This window comes from Lepidochelys kempii, chromosome 3, assembly GCF_965140265.1.
Source record: "Lepidochelys kempii isolate rLepKem1 chromosome 3, rLepKem1.hap2, whole genome shotgun sequence".
NCBI lineage: Eukaryota > Metazoa > Chordata > Testudines > Cheloniidae > Lepidochelys > Lepidochelys kempii.
The window spans coordinates 205,638,681-205,655,231 of record NC_133258.1 but is presented as its reverse complement, the minus strand read 5'-3'; the positions used below and the strand labels follow the sequence as shown (position 1 = coordinate 205,655,231).

At 39.1% G+C, this 16,551-nt stretch overlaps 1 protein-coding gene across 12 annotated transcripts in view; it reads left to right on the top strand.

The window, feature by feature from the left end:
* RALGAPA2 (Ral GTPase activating protein catalytic subunit alpha 2) overlaps positions 1–16,551 on the top strand; it is a 306,774-nt gene that overhangs the window by 66,670 nt on the left and 223,553 nt on the right. For all 12 annotated transcript variants that reach the window (XR_012158343.1, XR_012158341.1, XR_012158342.1 and 9 more), the window contains exons 12-16: positions 576–713; positions 4,410–4,558; positions 7,928–8,039; positions 13,384–13,621; positions 15,728–15,892. Coding sequence is in view for 9 of the 12 variants with exons in the window: in XM_073339773.1 (XP_073195874.1) it covers positions 576–713; positions 4,410–4,558; positions 7,928–8,039; positions 13,384–13,621; positions 15,728–15,892 (802 nt within the window). In the remaining 3 variants the exon portion in view is untranslated. The remainder of the gene's footprint in view (positions 1–575; positions 714–4,409; positions 4,559–7,927; positions 8,040–13,383; positions 13,622–15,727; positions 15,893–16,551) is intronic.

The following is a 16,551-nucleotide window of genomic DNA, read 5'->3' as shown; positions in this document are numbered from 1 at the left end:
ATCCATCATAAAATCTTGTTAAGGGCCCGGCTATATTTGCAGATATTCCATCAGTTCTATGGAATATCTGGACCAAAACACTGGATCCAGACACCCTGACCTTTGGGAAGTTCAGATTCAGATCTGAACTTTGTGGCTTGAGTGCTCATATCTTAATATATTGAACCAGATGTATCTGCCCTATTCTGAGTTGTGAAGGGTATTTCTGCATTTTGGGGAACAAGAGTTAGAATATAAAAAAACTTACAGTACCAGTCTTTGCTCAGGCTGTTTTACAGAGAGCTTAAAATTCAACTAATAATTTTTTTTATTTATTAAAAAAAATTTAAAGGGAAATTTTACAGCTATGAATGGGTTATGAAAAGCATTATTAAATATTTTTAAGGTAATGTGGACTGCCCTTATACCCTATAGAAATTAGATATCTGAATAAGAGTAACTATTAATTAATGGTTATGCAAATGAGCACAGAACCTATGACTGTTCAAAAATATTATTTTTTAGCTTTTATATGATCTATATAGGAATCCATCTTTTATAATCCTGTATTACTAATTTACTTGTGTTTTTGAAAGCTTGCCTCTGGTCATTCTGGACATAAAAGATCTTCCAGTTGGGGAAGAACTTACTCCTTCTCTAATGCTGTTAGCAGAGGATGTGTACTAGAAGACGAAGACAAGAACGTTAAGGCTGGTGCTCAGGCTGCATTACAGGTATGGTATATAGAGAAAACATTAGGTTATCAATTTAAAAATAAATTTGTAATTATTCCATTAAATTGTTTGAGAAGTCAGCAGAAGGGACATTTTTACAAAGATGACAAATTTAATATAAGGTTTCCAATTGCTGTACTAAAGGCTGCAAAGCAGTTTCCATTCTAAGCCAATTTTCACATGCTTATAACTTTCTGAAATATTCACTTAATCTTTGCTCAAAGATTAATGTTTCTGGGGTAAGTTTAAGTAAAATTCGTGAAGTCAACTGGCCATTTATAGGGTAAAAAAACTTACTTATTTGCATGTTCAGTCTTGTCAGCACTAATAGCAATGAGGATGAAGTCAGCTGCTAAGCTCTAGCAAGTCTCTACTGAACATGTGCAAATGGCAATTTTTCAAAGGCCTATAACTTGGCCAAATTTGAGGAAATTTTCACAAACATGGCAAAAGACTGATCCCTGACACAAAAGCTCCTCCCTACCAAATTTCAAGTCCCTGCTCCAAAGCATGGGGGTGTTAGAGTATTTCAAATAAAAGGTTGCCAAAATCTTTTAACGTGGGCAAAATAATATAATTTTTACTAGCCTCATTCTCAAAATGGCTGAATTATTTTTGGCTGAAAATTTCCAAAACTATTTAGCCTGGCAAATACATCTGGCCTGAAAAATTTCAGCCCAGATGGTTAGAGGATGGGTTTTTTTCTTTTGTTGTTGTTGTTTTTTCTTTTTTAACGAAGTCATTAACAATTGAAAACAGTTTATAATGGGAAGTGCCAGGCAACCTTAATAGTAGGTGGTTTCCTGGCACTTCCAAAAATCCCACCCTTCAGAAAGTGTTGTTTTTATATTGGTCTCCCACTATATTCCAAACAGCGGGACTCTCCATCCCAGCGGATAGGAAACATATATAATTACTGATTATTCAGAGGACATGAACAGTAGAATCCCTGGTGATTTTAAGGATATTATGTAGTCTTTAGCATGATAAGCAGCATAGAACATAACTTTCATATAGGCCAAGTAGTTGAGAGAGAGTTTTATTACTTTCTCTCTACAGCCTGAATTGTTTGGGGGCATGCAACTGCACTGTGCTCACTTCCGCTGATCTTGTTGGATCATATTAAAGAAGTTCTGTATTAAAATCACAAATGAGTTTGATTCCCCAGAGTTTAAATTCCAGGGTATTACTAATTAAGAGGTCTCTTGGTTTTTGGTACTGTTTCTCTCCCTCTATGTGTGAAACTTGCAAGCTGCTAATTGTGTTAGTACATTCTAAGACAGAGTCTGTTCTCAAAGCAATTCACAGAGAGAGAGACTCAAAGCAATACTCTAACAACAGAAACAGCACCCAGAGACTCCCCGCCCTTTTGTTGTATTAACAATTGTGATTAAAATAGAGATAGAGGATGTATGTGGATGGATGCTTGGTGTGGATAATAACTGAATGATCAGGGAGGTGCCAGCCTAAGAATCCAGTGTCCATCGGCTGAAGAAGGCGTCAAGTGGAAATAATCAGAGGACCCCCCCCGGTGGGCAGACTGGAATCCACCCAACAGCCTCAAGAATGGGAGAACCAAAGAACAAGATAACATCTTGGAGCCGTCAGGAATGTGCTATCTGCTGATTGATTCAGCAACAGCATGATGAAGCATTTCCCATAGACTGGCATAGGAAGAAATTCCTATAAAAATAGACTCTAAAAAGTGAAAACTTTGGGGTCTGATTCTGCAAACCAACTTCCAGGAGCATCAGATGAGCATCTGACAGGCCCTGCTCCCTCCTCATGTCCAGGCCACCTGGCCAGTGGCTTGGCATGAGCAACTCTAAGGCTGGTAACTATGATAACCTTGCAGAACCTGTGTGTGTGTGTGTGTGTGTGTGTTTGTATGAATGAATGTGTGAATAAATATGAGATTGAATGGAATGTTATAGCTATAACTAACTGCTTACTATGATTCTTTCTGTATTCACAATAAATGTGGTATTTTGTCTTTTTCCCTTTAATAAGATCCTGCTGGTTTTTATTTTATTGGTACAACAATCTGAGTCTCTTCCTTTTCGGTCTGCATATATGACCAGATAACTGAAGTGACACAGCTGTCATTAGGTTGCAGTGTTCAGTCACTTGTACATCTTAGGGATCATACAGGTAGGATCAGCAAAAGCAGTAGCTATGAACTGAGCACCTTGTAATACCCATAGAAAGGAAGTAACTGTTGGTCAAAATATGAACTTTTTTTCTTATCTCTTTGCAGAAATATTTGATAGGGAAAGCATAAAATTCAGTCAAGCACATTAATTTTACTAGTATATATAAGTCAAGATGATCAGCCAAGAAACAAATATGGCAGAGGAAGGTCACAGAGCTAGCTATCTAGAATTTAAAAACAAATCTACTTGCAATATCAACGATCAGGAGGTGACATTCTGAGCATGACAGCAGACTAACTGAGCAGGTAAAATGCACTCCAGTAATAAAGCAGCTCAACAGAGAGTTTGTTCTTAGGTGTTGCAAAAATCTAAGGGACGCCAAAGAGACTGTGTCATATATGAGTAATGCAATTTACCCCAGTTTTTAATCCAAACTAAAGATTTGTAACCCATGGAGCTATATTTTGTTTTTCAAGGGGAAACATAATTTGGTTTATGCAGTTTCTTCATCACCTCCTTTCTTTTGAACTCCATTAAAAAAATGGCTAAATGTACAGTAAACCTAATTACTCTGGATTAGCCTTTGGGACTTTCTGGGGTCCCATTCTGTGTACCTAGCAATAAATGACCTGCTTAAGTAGTCTATGATGAAAGACCTTTTCTGCTAATATGCGGTCATTCCAGTTTCAAAATTCTGTCTTTGAGTGCTGTGTTTTGAGAAAATGATCCTAGTTAATGGCCCTCCAAGTTAAATTAAGGTCAGTGGGAGTCCTTTCATTAACCTTACAGATGTTGGATTGGATCCTAAAAGAGAACTCTCAATTAAAGTGGTCAGAATGCATTTACATGCCAGAAAGCACTGTGTACCTTCTCTTCCTGTGAAAAAACGGAGTTCTGATTAATGTAAACAATAATTCTAGATTTTTTTTTTTTTTAAGGAGAGCTTGGATAAAGATCCTTTTGTTTGTGCTCTCAGATGTCAGGAAGCAATTGTTAGAGGAGTTGAGCATTTTCATGGGTTACCTTGTGAACGATTGGTCTTCTCTCTTTTAAAAAAAATTCATATTAACTGTGTGTTCCTATCTTGCAGAACCAGACACAAGTTCTAGAGACATTAGAACACTAGACAGACAGACACTATTTCTATATTTGTGGAGTTGGGAATTACTCAGAAATCCGTACATTTTGCTAGTGCTGAATGTAAATGATCAAAAATATCAGTGGCCATTCTTTAAATATGTACAGCTAGAAAATGGGTTGGGAGGGGAAGAATACCCCCATGTGGTAGAATGGAAAAGACAAGCATCTAAAAGATCAAGAATATGTTATACTTTTACTATAATAGTGAATATAACATGACTCTCTTCTTTTAAATGGTATGGGAGAAGAAAATAGTGTGTTAGATAATATAACATATCTTTCTTTAAGGAAAGATAAGGGTTTGGTTAGAAGAGGAAAACATGTTTGTTTTGAAACTTACCGTTGGTCTTGTTTGATACTGTGTAAACTTATTTTTTCCTAATTAAAATGCTTTGTTTTCAAGGTGTTTTTGACGAACTCTGCAAATGTTTTTTTATTGGAACCATGTACTGAAGTCCCTGCTCTCCTGAAGGAGCAAGTTGATGCTTGCAAAGCAGTTTTGAGTATTTTTAGGCACATGATAATGGAACTTTCAATGAATAAAAAGACATGGTAAGTTTTAAACGTATCTTAAAGGTTGAATAAATTAATTAATAATATTACTGCTTCTAGAATTTTAAGACAGAATAATTGAAAAAAGATGAGGGAATTTCCATAACATTTTAGTTTTTTTAATGTTTCCTTGTGTGCCTTTGTAAAAAGTATGATAAGATTGTACTTACTTTGTAAGACAGTTCATGATTCCACTGCGGGGGAAATTCCTAAAATACTGAATGTAAGAGATTTTTGTTTAAAGCTTTTGCTTATGTAACCTTCCGTTTTACTGTTCTTAGCTCAAACTTGATTCTTATTCAAACTACATTTTCAACTTTTAAAAATACAGTTTATTCAAATCTTGAAATGCTTAGTACAGATAAGTGTTCTTAAATCAGTTTTTAACTTCTTACTATACACTTTCTGTGGCTAGCTAGGGCTGCCAGATGCTTTATAATCGCTAAATACATGCAAATGTGTGCATGTTTGCATGGGTTTGCACACGCACACATACACCTAACTATACATTTAATCAATCAGTGGAATTTAAAATAAACAAATGTTTGTCTTTCTAATGCTAACTGAACTAATTTTGTTTGTCAATATATGTAAAACATTACACACACAAAATTGGTAAAAGAACATTACTAGAGGATCGTACACTTGGTTGCTTCTCCAGGCCAAGTGCATCCTTCCATTTCCCCTCCCCTCCAAAAGCTCCTGGTATGCCACCACCCTCCCATCTCACTCTATTTTTGGAACACGTAGTAACCCCTCCCTCATGTCAGGGTCTCAGTATGCCCCACATTACCCCCTCACCACATGTAATGGTCTGTATGTATCTGACTTCCCCATCTCCTTGAGCAGGTCGTCAAGGAATCAATTCTGAAGCACTTAGAGGAGAGGAAAGTGATCAGGAACAGTCAGCATGGATTCACCAAGGGCAAGTCATGCCTGACTAATCTAATTGCCTTCTATGACGAGATAACTGGCTCTGTGGATGAGGGGAAAGCGGTGGACGTGTTGTTCCTTGGCTTTAGCAAAGCTTTTGACATGGCCTCCCACAGTATTCTTGCCAGCAAGTTAAAGAAGTATGGGCTGTATGAATGGACTATAAGGTGGATAGAAAGTTGGCTAGATTGTCGAGCTCAACGGGTAGTGATCAATGGCTCCATGTCTAGTTGGCAGCCGGTATCAAGTGGAGTGCCGCAAGGGTCGGTCCTGGGGCTGGTTTTGTTCAATATCTTCATTAATGATCTGGAGAATGGTGTGGATTGCACCCTCAGCAAGTTTGCAGATGACACTAAACTGGGAGGAGTGGTAGGGATAGGATACAGAGGGCCCTAGACAAATTAGAGGATTGGGCCAAAAGAAGTCTGATGAGGTTCAACAAGGACAAGTGCAGAGTCCTGCACTTAGGACGGAAGAATCCCATGCACCGCTACAGACTAGGGACCGAATGGCTCGGCAGCAGTTCTGCAGAAAAGGAGCTAGGGGTTACAGTGGACGAGAAGCTGGATATGAGTCAACAGTGTGCCCTTGTTGCCAAGATGGCCAGTGGCATTTTGGGATATATAAGTAGGGGCATTGCCAGCAGATCGAGGGACGTGATCGTTCCCCTCTATTCGACATTGGTGAGGCCTCATCTGGAGTACTGTGTCCAGTTTTGGGCCCCACACTACAAGAAGGATGTGGAAAAATTGGAAAGAGTCCAGCGGAGGGCAACAAAAAGGATTAGGGGGCTGGAACACATGATTTATGAGGAGAGGCTGAGGGACCTGGGATTATTTAGTCTGTGGAAGAGAAGAATGAGGGGGGATTTGATAGCTGCTTTCAACTACCTGAAAGGAGGTTCCAAAGAGGATAGATCTAGACTGTTCTCAGTGGTAGCTGATGACAGAACAAGGAGTAATGGTCTCACGTTGCAGTGGGGGAGGTTTAGGTTGGATATTAGGAAAAACTTTTTCACTTGGAGGGTGGTGAAACACTGGAACGCGTTACTTAGGGAGGTGGTGGAATCTCCTTCCTTAGATATTTTTAAGGTCAGGCTTGACAAAGGCCTGGCTAGTTGGGGATTGGTCCTGCTTTGAGCGGGGGTTGGACTAGATGACCTCCTGAAATCGCTTCCAACCCTGATATTCTATGATCTCCCAGTTCACACCACCACATATGAGGGGCTTTTTGCTCCCCACGCTAGGGAGTCTGCCCCCTTTTCCCCCTCGGTGTGTACTACCATTCTGTCACCTCACCCTCATTCTTATTTCTTTTCTTTACAGTGTGGGAGAGAAATCTTTCAGGGTTTAAATCTGTATTGTGAAGATGGGTAGAGCTAAAATGGGGGGGTGCTGGCATGTGTTATGGCTGTCATCAACTGGTTCTTTGATCTGTAGACATGCATAAAGGTGGTTGAAGCTGCTGGCTCTGCTAACCAGATGACAGGGGCTCCATGTGTGCTGTGTCCCCATTTCCCCCTTTTGGCTTTTCTGATTTTCATCAAATCAATAGGGTTATAGCCATTGATACCTAGAACATTCCCTTAAATTTTGGAATTGATTAGACTCTGCATTCAAAAGTTATCGCATTACAGGCAGACAGGTAGGAATGCCATTGAGTTGAGTGTAAGACCTTGTTTCACTTAGCCAATTGCGAAATCAAGCACTCAAAAGTCGGGAAATGCCAGTATTAATGTGCAACCTTAATTCCGCCCCTTCATGTGTGTGCTTTTTCATGATACAGTCTTACCAGATTCTTTGTCCCCCAATCTACTCCCATCCTTCCCCCCAGTTCAGTTTTTGTCCCTCAACATTTGACTCAGATTTCTACCTCCTCCACGTTGCCTGAATGCCAGCGGGGGTCACTGAGAAAGAGGGCTCTGGTCCCGGGTCTGGTCTCCGACCCAGACTGCATGTGCAGTCTGGTCAGCACTAAGAGCTGTGAGAGGATGGAAAGTGCTCAGTCACTTTGTGGGGATGGTGCATCTTCAGAGATTTTTGGCTGAGAACTTCTAACAAGTCTCCTGAATATGTGGAAACTGATTGATTAAACTTGGACATATTAGGGCAGATTTTCATAGCAATTTCATACTTTCTTGCCCTTGACTCTGGGGACCAGGCTTTTACTTCCACCCCTAACTTGGCGTCCTCTAAAATGAAAGGGGTTTTTTTTCCCCCCTCTCTGCAAAGTGCTCCAAAAGTGATTATCTTCAACATAAGTCTCCACAGACAGTTAAAGTTGTCTTAAAGGTGACTTTCGAAGTGTTTTGAGTATTGTCACTTTTTCAGTTTGTGAGACTATCAGTGAATTAAGAGTGGTTTTCATATCTGGAAACTGAACAAGTAAGATTAATAAAACTTGTAATTGAAATGTGAGGTTTTATTTTGGTACCAGGGAACAGATGTTACAAATACTCCTGCGAATAACAGAAGGTGTCATGCAGAAGCCAAAGGATAACCAAGTAAAGGACATGTTTGCTCAAAGCTTGGCAGGATTACTTTTCAGGGTAAGTGCCTTTCTTTTTGATAAGAAAATGTAAAACTGAAATTGAGTGCTATTTTTGTTCTTTTTAAGTGTTTTTGAAAGAATGGAAAGTAAATTTCAATGACAGCTTATTTCATATAAGAAGTGGGTTTTTTATGAGATAATTTTATGCCATTCAAAAAGGTATGGTTTTATTTAAATATTGCACTGTATTACAAAAAAATACTATCTGTAACCCATAAAATATTGACTCTTGTTAATAGTACAGTTTAGGGTATCGGGTACTCTATACTTTGTAGATTATAGCCACTAGAGGAAGACTTGAGCAGGTCTGTCAAGTATACTTGTATATTTTAATAAGCAGACAGACCTGCAAATGTTATATGTTATGGGATCTGCTTTTGTTACTATTGCTAGGTACAGGATGTACTAAAAATTTGCATTTCCCTTATGTTCACTGATCCCTTATTTACATGTGCTGGGTAGGTTTTCTGTTGTTTAGTCATCATGGTAGTTTATTGCTTTCTGTTCATTTTGCCCCCTTGTGGTCATACAATATTTATTTTCATATAAACTTAACCTGGATGCTTTAATAAAATAGCATATAGTCATTTTAGCGTTTGTTGCTTCAGGTTGTATAGATGAAACAGATTTTTAAAGATTTTTTTTTTCCTGTCGTAGAATAGAATAGAATATCAGGATTGAAAGGGACCTCAGGAGGTCATCTAGTACAATCCCCTGCTCAAAGCAGGACCAATCCCCAATTTTTGCCCCGATCCCTAAATGGGCCCCCTCAAGGATTGAATTCACAACCGTGGGTTTAGCGGGCCAATGGTCAAACCACTGAGCTATCCCTCCCTGTCCTTTGTGACATCATTGTAGGACAGAGTTAATTTTGTTTGGGTGCCTTACCTGTGTATCTTTATAAACTGTTGGGTATTACATGTCAGAAGCTATTCGAGATTAGTCTGTCACCTCAATGTGAATAGGACAACTTTTATCTTATGTGTAAATTGGTCTATGTGGACTCCTAAATTGATGGATACATGATAGCCTGTTTCTAATAATTTCAGATTTAGAGAATTCTTTGGTATCAGTCATATTATTTAAAATGTTTAGACACCAAATTGGTCTATGTATATACCTGGATTTACAAGTGAATTGAGTGACCTATTCCTTACTAAAATGATGTTGAAATTCCACCATCAAAGTAGTAATTTTAACTTCCTTTATTAAAATAATCTTATAGGAGATTGAGAATAACATTCCCCCTACCAATCATGGTTATATTCTTTTTTGTAATAAATTTTCCTATGGCTTATGAAAGTAGTCAGAAATAATATAAAAAAACAAAAGTAATTTAAATAGCACATTGTGGCACAACATGGTGTGTACCAGCATCAACAAAGTTTCAGGATACTGTGATTCTTTTAATTTCATAACATCATTCAAGTTACATCCACTAAGCCAAATCAAGTATTTTTTTAGAAAAGAATACAAGCAGAAGGGAAGGAAAACTAAGTCATAAAATTTAATGCATCTATACTCAGAAATCAATCGAAAAAAGAAAATGAGGAGTTGGAAAGGAATTTTTTTCTGTGATTTTTTTTTCCTCAAAAATCATAACAGAACACATATAAAATAAATTAGTTTTCTTGTTTTTGGTGACATAGAAACATTGCTCAAGACAAAATATAAAAACAAATGTAACCTTTTATCTTTTTTAATCAGCATCCTCAGCTTTGAAAAGTTGGATCTCTAGCAACTCCTTCTGGCTATTATATGTTCATTTTCTGCATAGGCTGTGCTTTTCCATTAGAATTTTGTTTCAAATTATATTTTCCACAAACTGGTTAAATTAATATCTGCAATAAAGCAAGGGTTGCTAATTATTAGCTGATGTCACAGTAGAGCCACATCTGAAAAACAGTACAGTTGTATGAATGTCAGTTTCATTTAACTGCATTTAATTTCTAATGTAAATGTAATTTATAGCAATTTTTTAAAATGACTGTATTTTTAAAAAAAGTTCCATGTTGGAGTTAAAGGTTGCTGGGGCCATACTAGCTTCTGCAGCCTTTAATTTTTTATGTTGTATTTAGATTTCTTAAATGGAATACAGGTTCCAGAGTAGCAGCCGTGTTAGTCTGTATTCGCAAAAAGAAAAGGAGTACTTGTGGCACCTTAGAGACTAACAAATTTAGTTGAGCATAAGCTTTCGTGAGCTACAGCTCACTTCATCGGCTGCATTCAGTGGAAAATACAGTGGGGAGATTTATATACATAGAGGACATGAAACAATGGGTGTTACCATACACACTGTAACCAGAGTGATCACTTAAGGTGAGCTGTTACCAACAGGAGAGCTGGGGTATAGGGGGTGTTCTGGGCCAAGGTGTTCGAAGCACCGTAGGCCGGCAGAAGTACTCTGGAAAATGAGACCCACACGCAGCTAAGCAGCGAGTTATTGGATTTATTGAAGGTTAGTTACACACCCGAAACGGGGACTCCAAGCATTGCTGTCATGGAGGCGGAGAACCCAGCACATCAGTGCTTTGCCTGGGACGGAGTCCGACGCAGGGGTAAACAGCAAGCCATAATAAGCATTACACAGAAACAGCTTATGAATATGTAATTAGGTACTTTCCTAAAGGGGCTTTCTGCTACCTGGCAAAGGGCCATGCAGGGCAGACGGAATTGGCCTAAAGCTGGTTATAGCTGATTTCCCATGTCCTACAGTGACAGGGTGGCCTCGAGAAAGCGGAAGTTCCCTAGCTAGGCCGTAACAAAGTCTTCCACAGTCCCTTACAGGGGGGAACCTTTTGTAGTGATAATCAAGGTGGGCCATCTCCAGCAGTTTACAAGAACGTCTGAGGAACAGTAGGGGTGGGGATAAACATGGAAAAATAGTTTTACTTTGTGTAATGACCCTTCCATTCCCAGTCTCTATTCAAAGTTAATTATATCGAGTTTGCAAATTAATTCCAATTCAGCAGTCTCTCGTTGGAGTCTGTTTTTGAAGTTTTTTTGTTGAAGAATTGTCACTTTTAGGTCTCTAATCGAGTGACCAGAGAGATTGACCCATCACTCTCACAGATCTTGGGAGACAGGCCAGTCCTTGCTTACAGAAAGCCCCCCAACCTGAAGCAAATACTCACCAGCAACCACACAACAGAACCACTAACCCAGGAACCTATCCTTGCAACAAAGCCCATTGCCAACTGTGTCCGCATATCTATTCAGGTGACGCCATCATAGGGCCTAATCACATCAGTCACACTATCAGAGGCTCGTTCACCTGCACATCTACCAATGTGATATATGCCATCATGTGCCAGCAATGCCCCACTGCCGTGAAAATTGGTCAAACTGGACAGTCTCTATGTAAAAGAATAAATGGACACAAATCAGACGTCAAGAATTATAACATTCATAAACCAATCGGAGAACACTTCAATCTCTCTGATCACTCGATTACAGACCTAAAAGTGGCAATTCTTCAACAAAAAGACTTCAAAAACAGACTCCAACGAGAGACTGCTGAATTGGAATTAATTTGCAAACTGGATACAATTAACTTAGGCTTGAATAGAGACTGGGAGTGGATGGTGCCTTACACAAAGTAAAACTGTTTCCCCATGTTTATCCCCTCTTCCCCTCTCCCCCCGCCCCGCTCTCCTGCTGGTAATAGCTCACCTGAAGTGATCACTTTGGTTACAGTGTGTATGGTAACACCCATTGTTTCATGTTCTCTATGTATATAAATCTCCCCACTGTATTTTCCACTGAACGCATCCGATGAAGTGAGCTGTAGCTCACGAAAGCTTATGCTCAAATAAATTTGTTAGTCTCTAAGGTGCCACAAGTACTCCTTTTCTTTAAATGGAATAATTTACTTGAAATCTTAAGTAATTATTCATCTTTTCTTCTTTGCGTGACTGTGCATGTGTATTCCACTTCTGGTGTGCATGCTCCCCACACACACTTCATCAAATTCTTTTGGTCAGAAGTGTCCATTGAGGCCAATCCTGTGCCCTGGGTGCCATTGCCCTTTATGCCTTCTGATGGAAGGGGGAGATACAAAGAAGGCTAAAACTTGTCCCTCCTGTGATGCAGCTATTCCACTTAATGATGGGCATTTGAGGGGCCTTTCTTAGAGAGAGGCAAATGTCTGATAAATGCTCAATCTGTCATTCCTTCTTCAGGAGGACACACAAGTTAGGAGTGCTCTATGAGAGTCTCCTCAGAACCAGAGAAAACGTGCCTACCAGGCCTGAATAGGTGTCCACAGTTAGTGCTCCTGGAAGTGGCAGCTCAGATCCAAGACCCCAAGGCTCACAGTTCATAAAAAAGTTCAGACCCTTCTACAATCAGAGGAGTAGGGAAGCTAAGTCCTCCTCCACTCAGTTATCTGAAAGGGGTAGGAACGAATGTTATTTCCACAGTGAGTGCAGGCCTAGGTTACCCTTACTGGAACCTAGTAAAACGGGGCATAAATCTCCTCATCTCTCAGCCAAAAGGTCCAAATTGAGTCCCTCTGACACCTTGGCAAAAACCCATCACTGAGAACACTTGGTAGCCTTTGAGACAATGTTCTGCACGTCACTGATACCAATCTGTTGGTACTGACATCACCTCACACAGTGCTGATGACGTATTCTCCTCAGCTCCAGTGCCAACCCTGTTGGTTCTCCCAGCACTAATATTCCTGGCACCCACATTATTTTCAGGACTAAGTGATCTTGTGGTGACTGCTAAACCTGAATTACTAGTACTCTCCTCAGCTCTTAGTGCCCTGTATCCGTACTGTTACAGTACCAGCCAGCTCTTCAGCTCTGGTGGTGAGGAAAGAAAGACAGGGCCATCTCCTTTCTTGTAGAAGCAGGGGAAGGAAGGTAGAATCAAGTGAAAGAAAACCCCTAGAGGGGGTGGGAGAGGAGCTATTCCTTTCCATTCCATGGCCAGAAGTCCTGATCATCCCCCTCTCCCACGCAGAATTAAGTCCTGATGTGCTGCTGAAATAGGGGGGGCATTATTGTTGCAGAATTTTGTCTCTTTATACACGGGGTCCTATTTTATCGTTCTTTTCTTGTTAGATGCTAAACTCATTTAACTCCCATGAAACCATGATTTCTGTTCGTAGTTCTTGATAATTTTTCAGTAACAGCCTCAGGAAGTGGCAAATTCTGAAAGTAAAGAATAACAGAAGGAAAGAAAGACAATTCATTTTAGTGACTGAAAATTAAAAATATGAAAAGCTGTTACAAAAGTCTAAATTCTCTTGGTCTTTGGACATACATTTTCAAATTTTTTAATTCTGTGCTTTTTAGAAATGTACAAAATGTCATTGCTTTTCTATTTCCCAGACTCTTATTGTGGCTTGGATCCGAGCAAATCTGAGTGTTTACATTTCTCGAGAACTCTGGGATGAGCTGCTCAGCATACTGTCTTCCCTTACTGACTGGGAGGAGCTGATAACTGAATGGGCCAACATCATGGATTCTCTAACGGTGGTGTTAGCAAGAATGGTGTATGGAGTTGAAATGACAAACTTACCACTGGATAAACTAAGTGAGCAAAAGGAAAAAAAACAAAGAGGCAAAGGTAAAGTCTCTCTTCTTCAGTGTATTTTATGTTAAATAAGTTAAGATACTCAAACTTAGTTGGACTATATTAGATTTTCAAATGTAAACATTATGGTTCTTTACACATTGTAAAGATTCATTTGAAAAAATGCACTCCATTTTACTTTACTTAGTATTATTACATGCAAAAAATCGAGCATCTGCATTAGTAAGATACTTATACTGATCTGTTTTTATAAACTTTTTTAAAAATGTAGATGGATGCTTAGGGGTTCAACACCAGTCTCTGCTGCAGTAGTAGGAATGGAGCACAGCTGCTTGTGCTGCAATCTGTGCATAGCCACCAACACTAGAAATCCTTTTTCATATAATTGCATTTTATTTTAATAAACCTGTTTAAGTAAGAGTCTGGGGGCCAGTGGAGGATTTTGTGTGCAGTCTTGTGAATCTTAGCACCACTTTCACAGCAATTTACAATAATTAACTAATTGAATTATCTTAGTGAACATGGATAGAGCGCTGTGAGGTAGATAAATGTAATTCCCATTTTACAGGTGGGAAAACTAAGGCAAAAAGACCCAAGGTGAGATCCTTTTCCCTGCACCAACCCTCTTATGCTGGGTAAAAGGGCCAGAGCAGCATAGAGGGTCTTATAGACTATAACTGGCCAGGAGGCTATTCACCTGGCAAAGGCACTGTCCAAGATAGCCTTAAGGCTGTCCTGCAAGGACTTCCTCACAAGCCAGGGGTCAGGGCTGACACCAGGAGGAGCATGTTTTATGGGGGCAGGGATACAGTGCTACAGTGATGAAGTGGGGTGTAGCTCACAAAAGCTTATGCTCAAATAAACTGGTTAGTCTCTAAGGTGCCACAAGTACTCCTATTCTTTTTGCCCATACGGTAGTCTCAGGAAGTTGCCATAATTTAGGCAGACCCCTAGGCCTCTCTAGCCTCTGAAGCAACTCAGGATCAGGAGGGTGGAAAGGTGACTTAGTCATCTTAGCATCTCCTCCCTCTGGGCTGCAAGGTCTGTATTGTGTCTTAGAGGTACAGCACAGAATTTCATCCCTAAGGTTTGCCCAAGACAATATAGAGAGTTAATATTAGAACCAGGATTAAAACACAGGAATCCCTTGCTCTCACTTATGTATTAACTATCTGCTTTACTAGGTTGCTGCTCCTAACTCGACTGAAATGTCACCGGTTGTGGGCAGAAGCCTCACTGGTAGCTCAGCACATGAGCTAGTTCAACTGCAGGCTGTTACCCACAGAGAAGCTTGCATTGACCTTACACGATTAATGACAGCACTGTCCATCCCTTACCTCAAGTCCTTATTTGTTCTAGGATTTCCCTCAAAAATTAGAGGTCCAATTTCACAACTCCCAAAGGCCATCCCTGGGTGCTGACCATGAATAATCTGAGATTCAGAAAAAGTAACTAACAAGCTTATAGGTCTAGTGATGAGTTTAGTTTTCTCTACTACCTCCATAAAAGGAATAGGATTTAGAAGCATGTAGACCAAAATTATTAAAAAGTGGGTGTCTAAAGTTAGACATCTAAATAAGTGGCCTGATTTTCAAAAATGCCAAGCACCCAGCAGCACCCATTGAAATCAGTTTGTTTTCTCAGGTTCTCAACTTTTAGCACCCTTATTTTTAGATTTGGTCATAGATTAAACTTAACACTTCGACTCCCTGATTTTCAGGATGTCTAATAGGTGGAGCAAGGTGGACTCTCAGTGCCAGTGACTTGATTCTTGAATTTAAATCAAGGAATACTCAGTACAGTATGGTGTTACTGTAAAAACCTATTTTGATTCTTGATTAAGTCCTGACACTTTGGGTTCTGGTCAAGTGACAAATAACTATGTTTGAAAAAATGAATAGAAAGAAGAAACAATGGGAGGAATTGTAATACATGAGCTTTGTGGGACAACTTCTTCCTAGTTGGCATCTCTTAAATTATTTTGAATAATATTTTTCTGCCAAAAATAATAGGTTTAAAACTTGTCCCATTTTAGTTCTTTTTTGTAGAAACACTTAACTCTATGTAGTATGAAATAAGCATAGCATTAATTGTAAATGATTCTAGATTGATGTTGCTTTTGCTTGCTCTATCTCAAAGGTGGCATCTCAGATCCTCAAAAGACAACTACAATGGGACGATCGTTTTCATTAAGCTGGAGAAGTCATCCTGAAGTTGCGGAACCAATGAGATTCAGGAGTGCTACTACCTCTGGAGCACCCGGAATTGAGAAAGCAAGAAACATAGTCCGACAGAGAGCAACAGGTTAGGCACTGGCTGCTTTAACATCTTAATTATAAATTGCAAGATCAACATTTATAAAACTGAAATTATTTTAAAATCTCCTCTCGTGACTTTTAATTAGGAATAAATGTTTGCAAATCTGTCTCTAAATCTTTTTCTTCACTTTTCTTATACCTAGAAAGCGAGGTCAGTTTTATTTACGTCAGGAATCCTTTTAGTCAAACATACTATGATTATATAAAATAGGAGAGATTTATTGATTACTGAGGTTAGGACACAATGATTTAATATTTTGTTGAGTGTGGTTTTTTTTATTAAATGGGCTTGATAATAAAGAATGATTGGCTAAGTATTGTAAACTATATAGATATACTATACTAATGTATTTGTAAAAGCTGGGACTTTTTAGCCAGCATGACTACCTTTCAGATATTTAGAGTAATTTTTTATAAAAGCAATAACTCACGTCATCACAGGCCACTGTTCCCAGGAAAATTCAGCATTCACTAGTGAATCAAGACACTTTGGCTTCATTCCTTAAAACTTTTCTCAGACTTTCAAGCACTGGTACAAATACCCAGATTATCATGTCTTGCTGATGTTTACATATATTCTGTGCAAAATAATCCTGTTAGTGTAGTATTAAGATATTGTATTTTCTGGCTTTAAAACTGTATGTG